General features: G+C 34.5%; 2 protein-coding genes across 6 annotated transcripts; both read left to right on the forward strand.

The window, feature by feature from the left end:
• Window positions 1-41: 41 nt before the first annotated feature.
• On the forward strand, window positions 42-6,511 carry LOC111021616 (exosome complex component RRP45A). Of its 3 annotated transcripts, XM_022298635.2 has the most exons (11): window positions 45-293; window positions 403-565; window positions 661-870; window positions 1,521-1,616; window positions 1,710-1,824; window positions 2,841-2,921; window positions 3,002-3,190; window positions 3,947-4,236; window positions 4,663-4,721; window positions 5,798-6,036; window positions 6,157-6,511. In XM_022298635.2, the coding sequence occupies exons 2-10, from the start codon at window positions 429-431 to the stop codon at window positions 6,007-6,009; spliced, it is 1,389 nt and encodes a 462-aa protein (XP_022154327.1). In that variant the 5' UTR covers window positions 45-293; window positions 403-428; the 3' UTR covers window positions 6,010-6,036; window positions 6,157-6,511. The 3 variants fall into 3 exon arrangements, with proteins under 3 accessions (XP_087981578.1, XP_022154327.1, XP_087981579.1); XM_088125452.1 differs by lacking the exon at window positions 6,157-6,511 and having other exon boundaries at window positions 42-293; window positions 5,785-5,983; XM_088125453.1 differs by lacking the exon at window positions 45-293 and having other exon boundaries at window positions 423-561.
• A 7,360-nt stretch (window positions 6,512-13,871) lies between these two features.
• LOC111021604 (uncharacterized) lies at window positions 13,872-20,628 on the forward strand. 3 transcript variants are annotated; one of them, XM_088125969.1, is made up of 11 exons: window positions 13,872-14,104; window positions 14,585-15,116; window positions 15,714-15,847; window positions 15,951-16,013; window positions 16,131-16,220; window positions 16,632-16,797; window positions 16,893-17,082; window positions 17,283-18,124; window positions 18,675-19,271; window positions 19,345-19,410; window positions 20,374-20,628. In XM_088125969.1, exons 2-11 carry the CDS (start codon window positions 14,811-14,813, stop codon window positions 20,479-20,481), a joined length of 2,562 nt encoding a protein of 853 aa, XP_087982095.1. In that variant the 5' UTR covers window positions 13,872-14,104; window positions 14,585-14,810; the 3' UTR covers window positions 20,482-20,628. The 3 variants fall into 3 exon arrangements, with proteins under 3 accessions (XP_087982095.1, XP_087982094.1, XP_022154310.1); XM_088125968.1 differs by lacking the exon at window positions 13,872-14,104 and having other exon boundaries at window positions 14,218-15,116; window positions 15,720-15,847; XM_022298618.2 differs by lacking the exon at window positions 13,872-14,104 and having other exon boundaries at window positions 14,219-15,116.
• Window positions 20,629-21,390: the final 762 nt, after the last annotated feature.

Consider the following 21,390-nt stretch of genomic DNA (forward strand, 5'->3'; position numbering starts at 1 on the left):
CCAAAAATAAATAGTCCTTTCAAATTAAACTTTCGGCAATTTCCCAGCCAAAATACCCTCGTCGCCTCGTCTCTGCAAATCGAACGCCTTCGCCGGCGGCGCCACCACTTCACTCTCTCCTCTATCCCGGCGGCCATCTCTCTCTCTCTCCAACCCAAGGAATCATCTCACTTTCACCAAAAAAACCCGCAGCAGCAGCAGCCAATATTCTCCAACCCAAGCTCTTAATCCACTTCAAACCAGAAGAAGAAGGACGCACTGGTTATCTCTCCCGCTTCAGCGCTACATTGTCGGTAAGTTCTAAATAAATAGAACCCACCAAATATTATCGCTTGTTACTTCAATTGGTTCGTTGTTTCAGTCAGATGTGTACCTCTGATACTGTATAGTTTGCATTTACAGGAAAAAAGAAGAAGAGGGTGCATTGAATGGAGCATAGGTTAGCCAACGCGTGGCGTCTCTCTGCGAACGAGAAGAAATTCATCGAAACAGCCCTTCTTTCGGATTTGAGGGTCGATGGTCGCCGCCCTTTTGATTACCGCAATCTCACTATCAACTTTGGCAAGTAATGTTTCTCACATGTTTCTTTTTGTTTAAAGTTATGTCTTTTCCTTTTCTGGTGTGATTTTTGTTGGGGAATAATGATGAATTTTTTTGCAGGGATGATGGTTCTTCAGAGGTGCAGCTTGGCCAGACTCATGTAATGGGCTTTGTGACTGCTCAGCTAGTTCAACCGTACAGGGACCGTCCTAATGAGGGCACTCTCTCTATATATACTGAGTTCTCTCCAATGGCTGATCCCTCGTTTGAGCCTGGCCGTCCTGGAGAGTCTGCTGTTGAGTTAGGGCGTGTAATAGACCGCGGTCTACGGTAATTATCTTTTTGGTTCTTTTTATTTGCTTCCCGCCGTATGCTGTCATTGAATTCTTTGCGTGAATCGTGAGTAGCAGGTGTTTACCTCTAGTTCTGTTAATTTATTGCATGATGCTAGTGCAAATGGGGCATCCGAGGGTAGAAGAAAGGTGTTGTTTTGACTTTGTTATTTTTATAATCTGGTGCCTGGCGTATATGGATATTTCTCATTCCTGATCAGTGATGCTTTTAGCTCTATTCCAAATTGATATGTGATTAGTCTTTTCTTGATCGTGTCGACAATCTGTTGAATCCCCAAAAAAAGGGATCTGCACAGTCATCATATTTTCCAATAATGTCTCTACCCTGGTTAAGTGGAATTGTGCATTGAATACTAATGTTGTTGGTTCTTAATTGATGAGACAAACACTGAGTACTGACCACATTAATGTTGTATGGAACTAACATGACATGTCTATATATTATTCCGTTACTTAATCACCAACAAATTTAGCTATCAAGCTATGCTCCTGTTGTATTGACTAACTAATAGACAGAGGGTAAATAGAGTTGAATGCTTCTCTAGCTTCACAGTCACTGTCAGTTAGTAAACTATAACATTACATTAAGCTACACATTGTAATTTAATGTTGGAGGTACTGATGCAGGGAGAGTAGGGCAGTGGATACAGAATCACTTTGTGTTGTTTCCGGCAAGTCTGTATGGGCCATCCGAGTTGATCTCCACATTCTAGATAATGGGGGGTAAGCTTTTGAATTTCTAATATTTTATTTTATTTTAATTTTCTTATTGTTATAGTGACACTAATGATTGGTATTTAACAATCCTGCAAGCAGAAACCTTGTGGATGCAGCTAATATTGCTGCTTTGGCTGCTCTCTCAACTTTCCGAAGACCTGAGTGCTCATTGGAAGGAGATGATGGTCAGGAAGTGATAGTTCATCCCCCTGAGGTCAGCTCTTCAAAATTTTGTTGGAAAATTCTTGAAGTGCATCCTGTTCGAATGATGTGACATTATTTACTTAAATGCATTGTTATATACGAAGACAACATTTGTTTTTAAATCCCACATGTGATCAGGAAGATTATCTTTTTGATACATTTGATGAATTTAACTTAGATTTTGGTCTCGTTTTACTTCCTAAAAGTTATTTTCTAGGTCGATCAGTTTTTTTTCTTCCCTTTTTTTTTTGTTGGGGGTTGGAGTGGGGTGGGAAGGGACTCTTGGTTTCAAGGAACATTAAATTGTATGACTTATTAGATAAAGCTTAGTATCGTTTAAGATCAGACATTAAGATTTGGGTAAATTGTCTTATTTCTAAATCCTTACTAGTTAACTGCCAAGTCTAGTAACTGGTGTTTGAGTTTAAGGTCATATGTCTTAGGGGAGACTTTCAAATGAACGAGATGAGAGAGACAGGGTGAGATTGTAAGAAGGCTGAGAGAGCTAAGGTTTTGTTGGTTGTAGAGTAGAAGGTGTTTGAGTTTAAGGGCAAGGATCCAGTGAGAAAGGTCAAGTTGGCTGAGAGGTTAACTGGAACCTACACCAGATCCTTCTATTGCGATTTTTTAACAGACAATTCCTTCCTTTCTATTTTGAAGGAATTCTTTCGATCATTTAAAACCATTGGAAGATCAATGGTGATCTGTAGCACTGTAGTCCTTTAAATATCTTAAATGAGACATATTAATATTATATTTTCAAATATTTTATGCATGATCGATGGCTTTTCTTATTATTATTATTTTTTTGCAATTTCAGTAATTGACGGAAAATTCATATTTTCTATTGACATCAGCAGTTTTATGTATTGTTAACCTCATACATTCTGCTTTGACATCCACATGTTTATCCTTAGTCTTACGATTTAAATTCTTTTGTGTGAAACAAATTATTATGTTTGGGTTTATCTTCTGTCCTAACTGCCTGTATCCTTGAATTTATCATGTGAATGTTGCTATTTGCAGGTTAGGGAGCCGCTTCCTTTGATTATACACCATCTCCCTATTGCAGTAACCTTTGCTTTTTTCCGTAGTGAGAGCACTCTGGTAGGCACAAGTTCTTTCTATTTATTGTATTGAGGACACAGTTATATAGCAGGGTTCTCTAATGTTGGGGTGCTATGCAGGTAGTAGATCCAACTCACTATGAAGAGGCTGTTATGGGGGGAAGGATGACCGTCACACTTAATGCTAATAACGATGTTTGTGCTATTCAAAAAGCTGGAGGCGAGGGTGTACTTCAGAGCATGATCATGCAATGTCTGCGAATTGCTAGTGTCAAAGCTGGTGATATTACAACTAAAATAAAAAATGCAGTGAGCTTCTTTTTTCTGAATTGTTTTTGAAAAAGAGTTCATGCGACTCCTGCTTCTCTGTAGTCCAACATCTTGCTTAGGCTTAGGGTGAAATCATTATCTTGTATTAAGAAACCAGCTTAATTAAGGTAAATGATAGAACAAATGGAAGGGCCTACAAACAAGAATGATTTACACAAAGGAGCAAAAGAAAAAATGGAGAAAATGGAGGGAAAAAAATGATGAAACAAACAAGAGATCTAACTGAACCATCCTCATTGGTCCAAGAGACCAAGGTAAATCAAAAGGATTTAGAGGGGATGGGTTCAAATCTCATGATGGTCACCTACCTGGGAAATTAATTTTCTATGTGTTTCCTTGGTAACCAAATGTAATAAGATTAGGGTGTTGTTCAGTGAGATTAGTCGAGATGCGTGCAAGCTGGCTCGAACACTCTTGAAAACTCACGGAAAAAAAATAAAATAAAAGGTCTAACTATTAAGAATATTAAGGAAATAATAGGATAATTATACACTTAAAAACCTAGAGGCATTGATATATGCAAGTGTCCCATACCTTTTCCCAAGATTTCTATGTACCTCTAAAGATTCTCCTATCTAATCTCGTTCCATAAATTCCACAAAATAGCAAAGAACGTCACCTGCCAAATAATACAGCCGTCTTTTTGCTATAATTCAATTCAATTTTTATTGTTCTGATATTTTGTGGCTAGCACATATAGGATCTCTTTTTACTCATTTCTACAACTTTATATAGGTTGAAACTTACAACTCAGCTAGACAATTGCGAAAGATTAAGAGACACCCTTCTGTTAATTTGGATGTCGGTGGAGGTGTGGCTGGTGTGGCTAATATGAAGAATAGCCAAGGTGTATCTGATGGACAAAAGAGTATCAATGAATTTTCTGACAGATTGAAATTGAATTCTCAAGAGAGCATGGCCAGTCAAAGTGGGAGCACTGAGAGTGACATTGTATCTACAAATCAAGGACAAATAATTAAGAGAGATTTGGATGCTAAGAATTTCATTGGGGGCCCTTCGAGCTGGTAAGGTGTCACCTTGATTATGTTTGCATTTCCTTAGTTTTGCCCAATTTTTATGTCGACAAGAATAATATTTTTTCTCTTATGTTGTCTAGCATTTTTTTTAATATATTCCCCCAACAGAAAATCTTAGGTGTGAAGCTGTCTTACTATTTCAAACGTTATTTACAATCTTAGAAGGGAGAAATGCAGTAAGAGAGAGGAGATTTTTTTCCCATAAAAAAATGAACAGCTGTCAAATTTTTAGTAATATTTTGGAAGTTTCCTCCTAACCAGTCATCAGTTGGGAGTTAAGTATTATTCTTAACAATAATGGATACTAAGACGAAGTGATTATACAATACTGAGAGGAAAATGGCGTGTGGTAAAAAATAGCCTAACAGTTTATCTTCAGGAATTTGTTTTTCTCAACCTCCATTCTTTTTTCAGGGACCCTTACTCCAAAGGCGTTGATTCGGATTACTTGAAATCTACTTTAGCTTCACGCGGTACTTTACCATGACATTAGAATTCTTATTTTGCTTTAAGTTTCTCATCATGTTTATATTCTTCTCTGAAACAGTTACTTCATATCCATTTTTGGTCGATGTAGTATATATGGATGAAGTATGAATATTATCTTAATTAGTTTTCAATAGTATTAGTTGCAACTTCATTGGGTGACTGATGCAGGACAGCTTTAAAATCTTGTGCTTTGTGGCTGTCTTTAGGAAGAAGACTTATTGCTATTATGTGATGTAATATGAAGAATAGTTGCTGTATTGGTGACGAATAATGGAGAAAAGTCGTATAAAAAGCAGGCAAGAAGAACAAACATGGAGAGAGAAGTGAAGTTATAAGCATAAGCAACTAGTACTCGAATATGACTCATCTTATTAATTTACTCGAATATGACTAATCTTATTAATTGAGTCTTAATCTTGTTTAGGTAGAATATGCTTATTCATGAAGGCTAACTACCTACCTATTCTCTCAAGGATTGGAAATTTGGAATAGTTAGTTTAAAGACTTTTTGAACATCAGATTCAGGACTCCTAACTAGACATAAGCTTAGAAATCTGACTCAGGTTAGGGTAAAACAAAAAATTATAGGAAAATCAACTCATATCAAGATAAAAATAGACATAACTTCAGCCTTTCTTGACTCCAATTATCTTAACATGTGTTCTACAATCTAACACCATAAGGAACTCTTCGATATCTTTGGAATCCTATACCTTTTCTGTTCTTCTAGAGACGGAGAGGAGAGGGCAAAAAAACTGTGGAAGAGCTATTTCCATTCTTATCTAACTTTATCATTGTTGCATAGTTGGTATGTATTTTTCAGGAACAAATATCTAAGCATATTATCCCAAGGGATTCAGTAAAACTTATGCTTTTTTTGTCTTGGTTTCAACTAAGGATTCATATTCTTTGTTCTCAGTCATAGCTCCCTACTTTCTTTCGGCGTTGATGACTGCAGTTGTTTTCTGATAATGAGGAGAGTTCACGAGAGTGAGAGTTCAAGTGTATGTGTATGTAAACTTTCTGATTAGGCTTTTCTTACGCTAGCTTCTTGTTGCAGGAAATCCAACCATGATGAAGAAACAAAAGGACTCGAGTGTTGAAACAATGTCCTCCGAGGAGCTCGGTGAACAAGTCAAAGATAATCAGGCAGATTTACCTCTAGCAGCTGCTAAAACTTTGTCAGAAGAAAACAGGAAGAAGACCCTGAAAGATGCCGTGAAGCCGAAGAATAAGAGGAAAAAGAAGTCCACCCCCAATGTTGCAGATTAATACACTGGTGACAAGATCTTTTGGAATGTATGTTCTATTCTCCTGTTCTTCATGGATTCTTGCATTTATGTGTGATTAATGTTCTTCATTTTGTATTCTTCTTTCAGTTTTTGAAAATCTCTCTTAACATGCAATTTGCTTGTATAGTTTCCCGGAGGATGTGAGTTTTGAAGCTCGATTTTGAAGTTCGAAGAAGAGATCAATTGAGAACAAGTGACGGTTCGTGCCAGATTTCATCAATGTTTACTCGACGAAACGTGATACTTGAGGTAGTTGAGATCGAATGAAGTCTGGATTTGGATCAACTCTAATTATTGAGAAAATAGTGATGCTGTTGAAAAGGCCCTTGTGCTATGGAACTGCAATTTCAATCAATCACTCTCCAAACGTGGAGTATATACTTCATACAGAATCTTAGGCTTTGCTATTTTCTGATTGTAAGTTTTGGCTGCTGTATTGAGATTATTTTTTATATTATTGAAGAAACTTTTTTTTATTTTTATCCATATTATATTGATTGTAAACTTCCGTTTCATAGTATACATATATTTGGAAAGGAAAAAAAGTGCTATTCATTAGATTCTTCCCCCCAAAATGAAGTTGACTTATGAGGTTACGAGTTATGAGTTTTGAGTAAGGATATTTTTAAAACAACCAATAAACTTGAAGGTACAACTGGACTTCTCTTTAAAATTTTAAGAACTGATTTGAGATTGAGAATAATTGAGTATATTATTTGCAATTTGTCCTAGAAATAATAATGTTGGAAATGTTCTATAAGGACTTTGTTCCTAGCCAAGGAATAGAGAATTTTATTACGGTTCTTAATAGGATTATTTACTTTCATGTCTTTTGCGTTGGGTTTATGCGACTCGAGATTAAGAAATCAAGTTTATATTTATTACGTGGGTTAACTTATTCAAGTTAATCTCAATAGTTGCATAATTTTATGTACGTTATCTAGATTTGATTTGCATATGTTAGATGAATATGATAAATTTCGATGGTAGAGTTCAGTATCGATTTATTGGTTTTTTTTTCTTTCAATGGTAATCTAATTGATCAAATAATTTAAAACTTAATCAATAGCAACGGTTAGAAAAATTCTTCAAAGTATATTAATTTTCAGTAATCCAAATTTAAAATAGTTAAACTCGAATTTCCACCTAACAAATATTTCAAGCAATAAAATCTAACACAAAGCAATTAATAGGTAGGTGTCACAAGAATAGGTTCAAAGATAAATAAATAAAGGAGATAAAAGGATGGAGAATTTCATTCAGCTCAAGCAATTCATGTCTAAATTAGGTTCTAATAATTTTACAAAAATCGATCAATCTTTTTGTCTGAGTTCAATAACTATAAGGTGAGAGTTCGAATTATCACTCTTTTGAGATGGTAATAGATATATTATCAACTACAAATATATATATATATATATCATTTTATAATGATAAAAACTCACTTTTTGATGGTACAAAGACTTTACATTTACTAAACAACGAAAAAAAACAAAATCATTCTATAATGATAAAAACTCAGTTTTTGATGGTACAAAGACTTTATAGTTACTAAACAACAAAAAAAAAACAAAATCATTCTATAATGATAAAAACTCACTTTTTGATGGTACAAAAACTTTACAGTTACTAAACAACGGAAAAAAAACAAAATCATTCTATAATGATAAAAACCCAGTTTTTGATGGAACACAGACTTTACGTTTACTAAAGAACACAAAAAAAACAGAGGTTTAAATCTCTCCGCATGTTGTACTCGAAAAGAAAAAAATCCTTGCATTCTAGTTCATTTTAAAGTTGAAGACCCCTAATTAGAACGATCATTTCAAAGCAAAAGCTCTCACGTGGTCATTATTGTTATTATTATTATTATTTATTAAATACACTTGCAAATACAAAATTATGAAGTATGGTGTGAAAACAAAATTTAAATCATAAGAGCTCTCCGCACTCTTAGCCAATTTGCACATAGTTCAAATGAATAAATGCACTTGTACCATCCTAGAGTATACGGTTCGATCCTGCCTCTACAATTATTCCATTCAAAAGGAGAAGAAAAAAAAGACAACGACTCTAGGGTATCGTCCTTTTGAAAAGTAGTAGATATGAGGAGGTTTTCATTCTTCTAACTCATACGAAACTACTTTTTTTCAACTCTTTTGTATTTGTTAGGTAAGAAGATACTTTTTCTGTTGGTTTACATTTCATATAATTAATTTTTAAATTTATATGAGTAGAAAAGAAAACCAATCTATCCTACAATAATAAAAATTAGCCACATACGTACTTAAAAGAGAAATAAATGCATTTATTTGATTAGATCAATCCAACAATCCTATCTCAATAGCGCTGCTATCAATTAATGCATGAAACGTGTATGTAAAACGTATCGTTTAAATCAAATTAGAAACTAAACTTCAAAAAACAAACAAATTATAATGGAAAAAAAATTGTATTTGCTCCATAGTAGCTTCATAATTAAATTAAAGTGGTTGGTATGGTACAACTCTATGACTATGGTGTCTCCCTAATTTGGTTGCTTTCATCAGCATTAAGTGAGAAAGGTGGAAAAAGTTTGCCCAATTACATTTAATGTTATTAATTAAATTAATACAAGTTTTTCTTCCACCATCATAATAATAATAATAATAATAATAATAATAATAATAATGGACTAAGATTGTTTAGTTAATTAATTAACTAATTAGGGGTGGGTGTATGGCTGCTACATTTATATATTGTTCTTTATTATTTTTTTATACAACAAGTAGGATGTATCTATTAATTTTTTAGTCAGGTGTCAATTATGGCTGAAATTCTTAATGAATTTTTTTCACCCGAAATAATTAATTATTTCTTTTTATATTAATCAATTGAAATAGAATCTTTTAGATATTAATTATTTTTTTGGAAAATTGTTTTTTTTATATGTATAGGATGTATCTATCAATGAACAGTAATTTCAAATTGTATATCATACCTATATACCTTTAAGAAGGTGAAAGCAGAGCATTCATGAGATTAATTGCAAAATGGATACGGAATCTAATATTATAATTTTTCTTTGGAACATATTTTATAATCTTAGTAACCTTAAGATCTATAATATTAGTTTTTAACTTTGAATTTTTTTCAATAATAAATTTCAAAAACTTATTTTAGTTTATAGATATATTTTAAACTCATGTCTTCATCTCAAATGGTTGATGTTGACTTTTAAAATATATTAAGATTTAAGCTATATAAATATTTACTTTAACCAACCTAAGATTAGTTCGGGGTAATTGACACTTAACCAATACTTCATGAGATTAAATCTCACACCTCCACTTGTTGTACTAATAATGAAGGTACGTGAACTTAGCCACCAAATGAAGAAAGTAAAAACGTGCTTAAACTCCACCATTCTTGTAACCGTCACTCGTAATCCGCGCAGGTGTGTCTCCCTAAGTGGACGAGAAAGAAAGGAGATTTCTCGGAGCAACCCAACCCCCCAGATTCCAAACCCAGGGATCAACTTTCACGTATGAGCATCCAGTACATGTATCAGTCCGTGGAAGAGTGAAAGGGTCACCACTACTGAGGATCTCCCTCCTAATCTTAGATAGGTCGTCTGATGGTTCGCCGCGGTTCACGCGAAAAAATTGGTCACTTCATGCATGCTCCAGATTGTGGCTACGACTTTCTCTCATGGCACCTCAATCGCTAATGCAAGAAACATCCATCTAGTTTCATTCTTTACCCTGCTCTCACCTTCACTCGATTTCCGAACCTTTCTTTCCCACCCCATTCAATTTGTATCTATTGATCGCTATCCATTTTTCTTGCATCCATCCCGGGAGCAGAGCTATACCGAAAAAGATTTCAAATTGATATCAGTCTTCTATGTTCTCACCCTCCCTATTCCCCAGCAACTTCAAGGCAACCAAAGAGGACTTAGGGGGAGATTATAGGGAAATAATAGAGTTGCGAATAAAATTTCACTTTCACACAAATGATAAAAAGAGTAATAACAAAGATAGGGAAGAGAAATAAAATTTGAGATTTATATTAATACACCATTTTCAAATAAATTACGTCTTCTATTCTAATCAATGAGAGATATCGCATGAATAATATAAGGCATGATATTTTTTCTTTGAAAAACACTATGAACACTCTTTGAATACTCGCAACGCCCACCTACAAAAACCACAGCGAAAGAGTGAAACAAAAATAGGTATTTTGAAAACTTATCGCTTATGCCACAATATTGATGATACATCGAGAACAAGTTTGTATATTTTGGCGTTGTAACTTTAGCCATTTTAAGAAATCTACTTTGCTTCTAGCACTACGACACCCATCTCTTTGGATTTGTATTTGATGCCTTAACGCTCATGCCCATCGCGACGACCAACCCTAAAGAAAAAAAAATCATGTTCTACCTTATTAGTTGTCACGTTGCACACATGCCTTGAAAAACAAGTTGGGCTTGAATCTCGACTTAATTTGAGCTCCACGACTTGACCATAATACAAATAGTTTAGTTTCGATTCCATCACTCAAGATTAATACAACTAAAGTAACGCTGTTAGCTAGATCGCCCCCAACTGATCATAAATCTTTACAGAAATAGAAAGTTAACTAATAAAAAAAAATTAATTTTACCACTCATTTAAGTTTAGGTTCAATAACATAATAGAATCAGAACTTTAAAATTAATCTCAACCCAAAGAAAATTTTCCATTTTCCTCACAATTAACTTCTTATAAGAAAAAAAAAACATTAAAATGTTAATTAATAAGAAACTAGGAGAGACACTTTCCTAACTCTTTTTTTGTTCTCTTTTTTTTTTTAATAAAGAAAGTAAACATGATATACATTTAATTATTATAAAGTGGGGAAAAGTCACTTTCCCAATATAAAGTCAATTGGACTCTTCCCCTCTAAATAACAATAGAAATAAACACAAAATTATAATCTTTAGTGGAAAGAGCCCTAAACAAAACAAACCAAAGCAAATTCCAATTTTAATGGTATTAAGTTCCTCTCAACCTTCCCTTTTTCAAGTTAGAAAAGGTCTTTTTTTTTCAAACTATGCTCTCTGAAAGGGAGCGATATTCATAACTTTAAATAATAAGTTAGATTTGTATAAATCGAAAACAAAATTAAATAAAATCATTATCAAACATATCTTTACAAGTCGCGTGTTGAAAATATTTTGGACAATTCAAATTAAATGAAATGTTACACAATAAAGACGCAATAACGAGAGAAGTCTCACATTAGATAAATAAAAAGAAAACACACACAACCTTATAAAACTTAAATAATTAATATTTGTGCATTGACTTTTTGTTATTTAATACCTTTTTAGTAAAAGAATTGCAGAGGTGATAATTTAAATCTCCGACGAAATAGAACTTTAACGGAGCTATTTTATGTGGAAGTGGGGATTCGAACTTGTGAGTTTTTGGTCGGAGATAGATATCTTAACCAGTTGAGGCATGCTTAAGTTAGTTGTTGGCTTGTTATTTAATACTTACGTCACAGAAAGGATTACAGTTGTCATTTTTGTTATTACAACCAGTGTTCAAAATATCAATGTCGATGAGAATGTCGAGGTACCGATTTTATGGACATGTCGATGGATATTTCAAGAAAAATAATGAAAATTGATGAAGATTTTTGAATTAGCAGATAAAACTTGAATTGTAGCTTAATTAGCCTATAATTGATCACATTTAACCATTAAATGTAAGAATATGACCATTTTACTTAGGAAAATGTCGATGGCGACGGAAATATCGAAAAAAAAAATTTCCTTCAATGAAGATTGATGGAAATTATTTGAATGTGTAAAGTAAACTTTAATTGTAAACTTTTAACTACTTCTTTGTTGTTTTTCATAATAGGATTCATTTGTAAATGAGATAATTACCGACTTGCTTTCCAAACGCATTTCTAAATTCTAATTAACTCGTTTACTTTTTACCTACTTCTCTTTTCAAATTTGAATTTACACATTTTTCAAACACATTTTCAAATCAATCATCAATCCAACTTTCCAATCAAATTTACACAATTTCCAAACACCTCAACCTCGTGATTGTGTCATTCATCCAAATTATCTACAATGAGATTCATATGTGCTTCATATTCTACTTGAGCAAGTTACCTTCAAAACGTTCAATCTAAGATGACATGGGAGAATTATTGTAATTTATATGCACTAAATCCTCCGAGATCATCTTTTTTGTATTAATTAAGTTACGTATTCTACATCATGTTTCACCACTATTTGTATACAATAAATTGGTTCTAAGCCACTCCCAATCGGGTTGCCTTCCCAAGTCTCGCCGGTGTTGCCTGTAGGTCGTGCTGTGCCGATGGCCGTCTCCTGTCCCCCTGCCGGAACCTTCGTAATGATAGGATATTTTTTACATATAGCCATCAGACCATATGGATGATGGTAAGCAAGCAAACAACGAGCAGACATAGTATAAAAATCCATGCGTCCAGTGTCTGCATAGCTGGCTTTTGTATACTTGGGATTGATTGGGCTTCCTAATCCTTGTCGATCTTCTAAGTCGGCTATCAAGCACAGTGCCTTCAGCAGGGATCCTCTTTCATATCTTGTTTCTCTGCCACGCTACTCTCACAGGAACTGTAACTGTGTGACTAACAACAGTACCTGTTCGTATTCTCTTATCTAAGCTTCTTCCCTGTGTATTCGCTCCCCCATCGTAGATGGTTCAGCCACGCCCGGTGCCACGAAATGATTGAGAACTACGACAGGGTCGAAATGCAACCGGGAAGGGAAGCCTGACATAGATATTGATTTGAACAAAGGAACTCAAACCGGTACCAGAAACCAAACAAGAGATGGAATTCCAGATTGAACAGATGACCGACCTACAATAAGACGCAAATCGAATTCCCTAAGATTATTTCAATCTTTATATATGTCAATATTTCACATTTATTGTTCAATTGTGTAACTAAGGACTAGATTAGATTAGAAATTATCAATAAAGCAAATTCCTAATCTTATTAGTTATACTTTATACAGTATTAAAATGTGAATGTTTCATTGAACAGACTAACATTACAATCATTGAGGTTGTGAAAAATTATAGACTGTAGTGCATAGTAGGAAAAGGTTGAAAATAAAATAACCTTAAAAGAAGAAGAGGAAAAAAAAAACATGTCGACATTTGAGTCGAGGTGTCGACGACAGGGGGAAAATCGATTTTTTAACATCAATTTAATCTCTACACTCCAAGGACATTGTAGAAGGATTTTATAAATTATAAAAATCAAATTGAAGCAAATTTTAACTTATTTTTTTAATGATGGTCATATCATAATCAAGTTCTTACATCATATGCGGTTAGCAATCAAAATGAGGGACCATGATTCTCATGAATTTTGGAATATGACTCTATGTAGGCCCATTGCATATTTTAGACCAATATACCCTTTTTTTTCCTTTTTTTTCTTTTTCTATCTCTTCATTTGTCAATAATCCTTTTAATTTTTATTCAGCTTGAAAAATTGAAGTAAGTAGTTTTAAGAAATATAGCTAATTTTTAAAATTTAGTCAATAACTCACAATCATATTATTAAAAAAATATCTCATTCAAGTAATCTCTAAATATGTGCTAGAATTTAAAAGAGATATGAAGGGTAGATCATTAAATACAATTTTTAATTCATATATTATCATTGTTTTAATATTTAATGAGATAAATATAAACCCGAGCACAATTCAACTAGTTATACATTGATCATTTCTCTGAAAGGATCACTCTTTCGAACTTTTAAAACATTTAAGGAGAGACCGATTACCCGATTGAAAAAGAATGAAATCCCCATCTACCAAATTTTAGATACTAGCTATTAGAATTTTTTGCTCAAGTCCCTCCATCAATTTTTTTGCCCCAAACACTTAACTTCTCATCTGAAAAAACAAAGAAAATTTGGACGGCTGAGATGGAAGCAACAGAAAGTTTGAATCTTAAACATGGCTGAAAGAGAAGAAGGACTAATCCTTTCAAAAGAGAGTGTTGGAGTAGCAAAATTCAATGAAGGTAATTTTCTTTCTCTCTTTCTTTTTTCTTCTTCTTTTTTATAAAATAAAAGAAAGAAGCAAGAAAAGTCATTAGCAGTAGGTGAGGGAAAAAAATATATTAAGATTGTAAAAGAAGAAGAAGAAGAAGATAAACTAACCCCATCAAACTGAATTTCACTGCTTTTTCTGTCATAAATCCATTAGAGTTGACAAAACTGAAAACTTTCTTCTTCATTATTAACTACCTCTCTGTTTCTCTCTGTTTTTGTCTCTCTCTCTCTCTTGTTATGATCTAAAAGAGCTTTAGTTTTCCAATAGAGAGGGAAAAAAAATCCTTTTGAGTAGTTTATGATGCTTCCCTTTTCTGCTATGGTCCATATGGGGCACCACATAGCATAAAAATCTTGGCTTTCTTTTTCAATTTTTAGGATTAGTTTTTGCAGCTGCCACAAACTATGCTCCACTTGATAATTCTCATCTGGGTCCTCTCTGTGAGCAGCTCAGGAGTTTTAGGATCAATCAACTCATACTGCCCACATCATCATCTTCAGCGATTCGATCGGAAATTCGAGCAGAAAACCGATAGGTTTTGGAAGTTCCAAGAGCATTCCAACAGCTGGGTTGAAGTCCAACTGCCTTATGATCTTGTCTCTTGCAGAAATGGGAGTTGCACCAAGTTTGGCCAGATTAAGAATTATAGATTGGAGAAAAACAGAGGAGAGAACATGGAGAAAGAATACGATGGAGGTTTCGACGAGCGGACCGAGAACTCGAAAAAAGATGGGGGAGTAGAAGTTGCACACAAGTTTGATGTTGATTTGCCTGTGAGAAAAAGAGTGTCATTGACTAAAGTTTCAGAAATTTCCATTTGGGTCACTGGTGAAAGTGGTTCAATCTATGAGAGGTTTTGGAATGGAGTTCAATGGGTGATAGCTCCTCATGATTTGCCAGTATCAGCAGGTCCTGCTGTTTCTATTTTTGCTGTCAATCACTCAATTCTAGCTCTGTCTGAAGCAGGTGTTTTGTATCAGGTACTTCCAAAAACCAATACTTTCAAAAACCCGATAAAATGTCGATGCAAATTGATGATAGAAGTATCGATATCGAATGAAACTTAGGAAGTTGCATAAGACTTGAATCAACAATACACCTCAATGATCATTTTCTACCTTGAATCAACAATTTAGTCTTTGTTCTTTCGAATTTGACGATTTAATCTTTAAACTTTAGTATGTAACAATTTAGTACCTGTAGTATAAAATATGTAACAATTTACTATCTACCATGTAAAAAATATTTTTAAGCCTTAATGAAATTTCTTACATGTGTTGATTGATAAATCGCTTAAAAGAAACTATATAATAAAAGTTGATGCTTCACCTTGATAGTACTTTTCAAGGGACTAAATTTTACAAACTTTAAAGTACACGTATCAAATTGTTATGCACCAAAGTTTAGGACTAAATCATTATAAATTTAAATGTACAAGGACCATAAGTGTTTCTTAACCTTCCTGATACGAATACCTTCGTCCTTCGCAGTAGCAAATGAAAATCAGAAGCCTGCTGTTTTAACAGTGATGAAGTTTGTTTGTTTGTTTATTTTTCAAACTTTCTGCCTTTTTGTAGTTGCAGCTCAGTGAAAGTTCTCAACCAATTTGGGTTGAGCTAATACCAACACCTCATCAAACTACTGGTGAAGAAGAAGTGAATCAAGTTTCTTCAATCCAAGCATTGGCTGGTGTAGTTTCTCATGATGGGATGTGAGGCTTTTCTTTTAAAAGAAAAAAAAAATCAAAATCTCATTAAGATGACTGAATGTTACAACTTTATTTACTTTGTTTTTTCTGTTATTTGCCTAAACAGGAGAGTTTATTTCAATACAAAGAAAGGAACTCTGTTGGAACTGACTGAGCTTGAGCCTCCAAGGTAAAAGACAGGAAGCTAAGTAAAGAAAAGAGCTTTCAAAAGAGAGTTTTTTTTTTTGAAACTTACATTAGAGTGAAGAGAAATGTTTTTTACTTTGCTGTTGAAAATGAAGAACAGATTGGTAGATCACGGCCAACCCCGTGATGCCGATGTTGCAGCGATAGTAGATGTTGCTAGTTTCAGAACAGAAGTTGTGTATACCATAAGGTTCTTCCTTTTCCTCCCTTCTAAATTTTGATGCATCTAAATAAAGCTTCATCATGAACACAACTTATTACACGATTAAACTTACTATAACGAAACAAGTTAAATATGATATAGTAGGAGGTACTAAACTAAACAAACATCTACAATATCGGTTCTTGTGAATTCGTTAAAGAGAATTGTTGTTCGTCGAGCTAACAACCTAAGGTTTTGGGTTGATTTGTAGAGCTTGATTTGAATGTCAAAAATGGGAAGAGGGATAAAACTTTGCTATGCTTTGAAACAGGAAAGAAAAAGAGGGGCTAATGGTTCATTTGGAAATGTTGTTTATCAATTTAGAGGCATAAACTTTTTTTTCATTTTGAATTTACAGATTATCAGATTAAGGTAAAACAAAGAAATTGTGAAATGCAGCTCTGTGGGAGATCTCTATGAGTATGATAGGAGCTCAAAGCCACTCTGGAAGAAACATGTAAGAAAAGATAAAGCAGCACAAGATCTCCGTCTTATGGCGTCGACGGGATGCTATATACAAAGCTTGAATGGAGATTATTCCATATCCCTTTTTCTTTTAACTAAGGTACTACATATGCAAGAGAGAGAGAGAAGCCATGCCAAAAATGAAAACCAATGAGCTGACCTTAATTCCTTTCTGAATCTTACACAAAATTGCAGGATGGCAATTTGGTAGAAAGAAGATTGCACAAAAGGAAGTGGAAATGGATAGTCCATGGAAGACCAAGTGATCATCACCTTGCATCTGTTTTACCAGCCCTGGTAGATGAATCAAATGAGAAAATTCTCTCATTGTTTCTCACTACGTCTTCCGGTTCCGTATTTGAGTATCGAACGCATAGTTATCCAGGTAAAAGGCCACCTTATTGACATCACTAATAGCAAGAGGAAGAGTTGTTGAAAAGAAAACAAGCAGAACAATTCATAGTACTGGGTGAATTGAGTTCAGAAGATTTAGTTCATGCTTTATATTTGTTAGATTATCAACGTTATTCTCTTATAATTGAGATCGTATCGATACTCAACCTTTTTCTTGACACATAAAAACAGGTCATGGTCAGGAGGATGAAGTACCAGAAGCTTGGGTAAACCACAAGCATCCCTTGAATGCAAAAGCTGCAAGAGGTATTGCTGGCTTACAGTTCCAAGTTGGACGAATACTGTTTGCACTCGACGACGGTAGGCTCGGAGAGCTGCATCTTGCAGGATTAGGTGGAGAAAATTCAGGGCCAACTCATCACACTACTTCAAGAAGAAAAGCAGCAGTTAGATATACATGGTCGATACTAGAAGCACCGGAGACGGAAGGGTGGAATGCAGAGTACTGTACCGAACACCGGGGACCGACAAACTGCTTAACAGGCACTAAAGATGATCTAAGTGATCAAGGGGCAAGAAGATCAGCATCAAGAAGACCAAAGGGAAGCCAACCACAACAAAACTACTTAATCCCAGGAGAATCAGAGAGTGTACCTGAAAAATCATCTGACGATTTCAATCTTCTTGCGGAAAACTGGACCAAGAACAGCTTCCGACTTCGTGTGATGCACGGAGGAAGATCGTTTTTCCTGATAACAGTTGATGGCTTGATTTTTGAGTACCTTTACACTGGAGATGTATGGTTGTGGCTGAGGCATGAGAGCCCAACTCATATAAAAGGTGCAGTCGGCAATTACAATGGAAGTTTATACTTAGTTGATACTTTTGGTAGCTTGCTGATTAGAGAAAGAAGCAGCCAAGAACTGGCATGGACAAACTGCACTGCTTTTAGAAGAGGGAAACCGCTCATTGGAGGTGCTCCTTGGGATAAGTTCTTAGGTCTATCTATGAAGGTTACAACAGAAGATGCACTTTTCTTTGTCAGCAAAACAGGGAGATTACTCCAATTCACTGTAAGTTTGAGGAATGAAAGAAATTTGCATAAGATGTACTTTTAGTTGATTCAAATATATCTATGGGTTCTAAACAGATCCTTCAAACATTGGGACTAGAAGTATTGTGATTACATATTGGGATGATAAGTAGAGGCAAGGATTAGATAACAGTCATTAAACTACACTAAACCCAGAACGAAAAAGCTTAACACTATCCTACACGTGAAGGGTCGGTTTATAATTTGCTTTCACAGAACTCAACACGTGAACTGTTAACATCAATTGAGAAGAAAATGACATTGCAGGGATTCAAACTCAGGATCTTTTGCTCTGATAGCATGTTAGATTAGTTCTTTTTAACTTAAAAATAATATGTATGTAATCTTTTTATATATATATTATTAACCATTCCATGTCCTTGCCAACATTATTTTATTATTAATATTTCCAACATCATCGTTAAGTTAGTCATATTATACCTGTTCAAGGCTGGTGATGAAACCATTGTCTTTTAAGTTGAATTAGACAGTTGTTGTCATCAGTTTTTGACCACTAGAAACTTTTTCAGGTTGCATCGAGAAAATTCAAGTGGAAAGACTGCCAAAATCCTCCGAACACCAAAGTTGCAAGCATCATAGACCAGGAGACGTTCAGGGAAAACATAGTATTTGTGATCGGAACAAACGGTCGGCTATACCAGTACAATAAAGTGACAGCGTTATGGCATCAACATCATCAGTCTCAGCATCTACTTCTATCAAGATGGCCTGGAACCGCAACCAGACCATCACCCTACTCTCTTACAGGCTCACTATTTATGATCTCTAAAGAAGGTGGCCTCATTGAATACCATTGGAACTCATGGGATGGTTGGAACTGGGTGGAGCATGGAAGACCATACAGAGGCGTGACGTTGGCAAGCGCGCCCGGGCCGTGCTTCGAAGGTAATCAACTGTTTCTGATTGGTTCTGATGGAAGAGTATACCTCAGGTATACAGATGAAGACACATGGAAATGGAGAAACTGTGGGTTCCCACACATGTTTGATAAAGATGGAAAAGTGGATTCAAAAGATGGAAATGGGCTAACTTGTGTTGATGAAGAGCGTGCATTGGAGAAAGATCCTGAAAATGAAGAGGATATTGACAAAAACTGTGATCCAAAGGTTAGATTCTGACATTTTTATGCTATTATTACATTATGAGATGAGATTTTTTAAGCTTTCAAATACTATGCAGGTTGCATCCACAAGACCAATTCAATTTTCTGAGGATGCAGTCATTTTTGAGCTAAGAGATGGCAGGGTAAGTGTTATTTACTTTAATCAACTATAAATGGCACAGAAATTTTTTTAGGATTTGCTTAAAATTATTGTGCATTAGCTCAACTCAACCAAACTAATAAATGTACAAACTTAGATGTTTCTTCCAGGTACGTAGCCGATATAACAACATTAACCTCCAAATATGGGCTTGAAAATTAGTACGAGGCCCAACAAGTAGACTATTATACGAAGAAATAAGTAGAAAATGATATTACAAGAATTTGAATTTAAGATATCTCTTATTCTGATACCATTTTATTTTTGTATCCATGATTGTCTGGGGCAACGCACACCTCAACTAATGTCAAGAGGCAATCACAAAACCTTGCAACGTAGGGTTATCAAGAACAATAGAATTTTATTGTATGTAGGTGACCAGTGACCAGTGACCACCATGAGATTTGAACCCTTAACCCCCGGTTCTTTTTTCCTTGTCCTAAAGTCGTAGGCCGATGGTCAACTTTCGTACCATATTAAACCACTACTAAACTTAAAAGTTTAAGTTGATTGGTGGAAGTAAATTTATTATTTTTAATATATACTTAACATTGTTGTTTCTTCTTTTGCCACTGTTCGGTTGAGTCAAATCGTTCCAATAGGTAAGGTTTTTCGAGTCTTTTTGTGCCTCACACTCCCAACTCCCAAATAATTAAGGGGTTTACCCATTTTCATGCTAGTATTGGGTGTTGTTCTACCTGAACATATTTCAAGCTTTCTTTCCTTGTGCTGTGCTGTGCAAAATTATATGAATAACCAAGCATAAAGGCACTACCAAGTCTTGAAAATTATCTCGGTTTCCTTATCTAGAAGAAGAAAAACAAAATAATGTATCAAGTTGAAGTTTTTAGCTATAGCAAATCCAGTTCACAGCTGCATTTTAGACAAGTTTCTAAACCAGCAATCATATCTTGACTAAAACTTGTGTGTTTCTTTACCTTGATAGTTGGCTGAAATGCGACAAACGGATGACTCGAACTGGATCTGGTCTCGTGTTATCGTCACTCCCACGAGCTTATGTATTGCAGATTACTGGACAGCTTTGGCATCATGAAAACTAATGCAAAGCAACCAAGTGTTGAAGCTTTTGCAGGCAAAATGGTAACATCCTAAGGTTATAAAATGTTGTACAAATAAAAAGACAAACAGCCAATTTGTAACAGTGCAACAATGATATTAAGGGAATGTTTTCTCAGATGAAGCTTTCTGTATATATAGCATAAAAAGTGAAAATATTTGCAGAAGATACATGTTTGGATGAATTATTTCATACTAAATGACATTTATATTTAGGTTATATAAACAAATATATTAAAGGGTTGTGAATTTGGACTTGTAGGCCTCTCGTCTAATGAGAACTTTGGTTTAAACGCTACATATATATACAATACAAGCTCATGGTTTTCAATGTACTAAAATTTTTCCAAGTCTTTTATTACCCGTCTCTAAAATTCTATCTTCTCAAGTCTATTTAATCTCTAATCTTCTAAAAGAAATTCTCCTACATCTGATTCTATAATGGCTCTATCTTTAGCAAAATGATGACATAATATGTCCGATTTGTAGAAACTATGTAGAATTATAATTCAAAGTTCCTTAGAATAAAGGTTAATAGTAGTGACCTCAAGCATATTTTGTCAAGATTCAAAACATATAATATGATTCTTTTATTAGACCATAACTTATAATGGTAATCCTACAAATTGTAACTTAACCAAACATAAATAAAATGTCATATTGTTAAATATTTTTTAAAAAAACTAACATAAATTTTTTAAAACCGTGAAGATCAAATTAGAAACATAGCCGCTAAAGCGAACATAACTCAGCAATAATTGACATATGCTCCAACCAAGAGCCAAGAGGTTGCGAGTTCGAGTCACCACCTCGCATGTTGTACTTAAAAAATAAAAAATAAAAAAAATTAGAAACATAGAAAACGAGCATAGCTCAACGATAATTG

This window comes from Momordica charantia (assembly GCF_013281855.1).
Source record: "Momordica charantia cultivar OHB3-1 chromosome 6 unlocalized genomic scaffold, Mcharantia_2.0 BLBB01000006.1, whole genome shotgun sequence".
NCBI lineage: Eukaryota > Viridiplantae > Streptophyta > Magnoliopsida > Cucurbitales > Cucurbitaceae > Momordica > Momordica charantia.

What these genes read in the sequence shown, in the direction of transcription:
- LOC111021616 (XM_022298635.2), top strand. Translation starts at nt 429, where the DNA reads ATGGAGCATAGGTTAGCCAACGCGTGGCGTCTCTCTGCGAACGAGAAG. An exon ending in CTCACTATCAACTTTGGCAA is followed by an intron (nt 566 to 660) that starts GTAATGTTTCTC and finishes ATTTTTTTGCAG; the next exon opens with GGATGATGGTTCTTCAGAGG. An exon ending in ATTGGGGGCCCTTCGAGCTG is followed by an intron (nt 4,237 to 4,662) that starts GTAAGGTGTCAC and finishes TTCTTTTTTCAG; the next exon opens with GGACCCTTACTCCAAAGGCG.
- LOC111021604 (XM_022298618.2), top strand. Translation starts at nt 14,541, where the DNA reads ATGCTCCACTTGATAATTCTCATCTGGGTCCTCTCTGTGAGCAGCTCA. An exon ending in GAAGTTGTGTATACCATAAG is followed by an intron (nt 16,221 to 16,631) that starts GTTCTTCCTTTT and finishes TGTGAAATGCAG; the next exon opens with CTCTGTGGGAGATCTCTATG. An exon ending in GGAGATTACTCCAATTCACT is followed by an intron (nt 18,125 to 18,674) that starts GTAAGTTTGAGG and finishes AAACTTTTTCAG; the next exon opens with GTTGCATCGAGAAAATTCAA.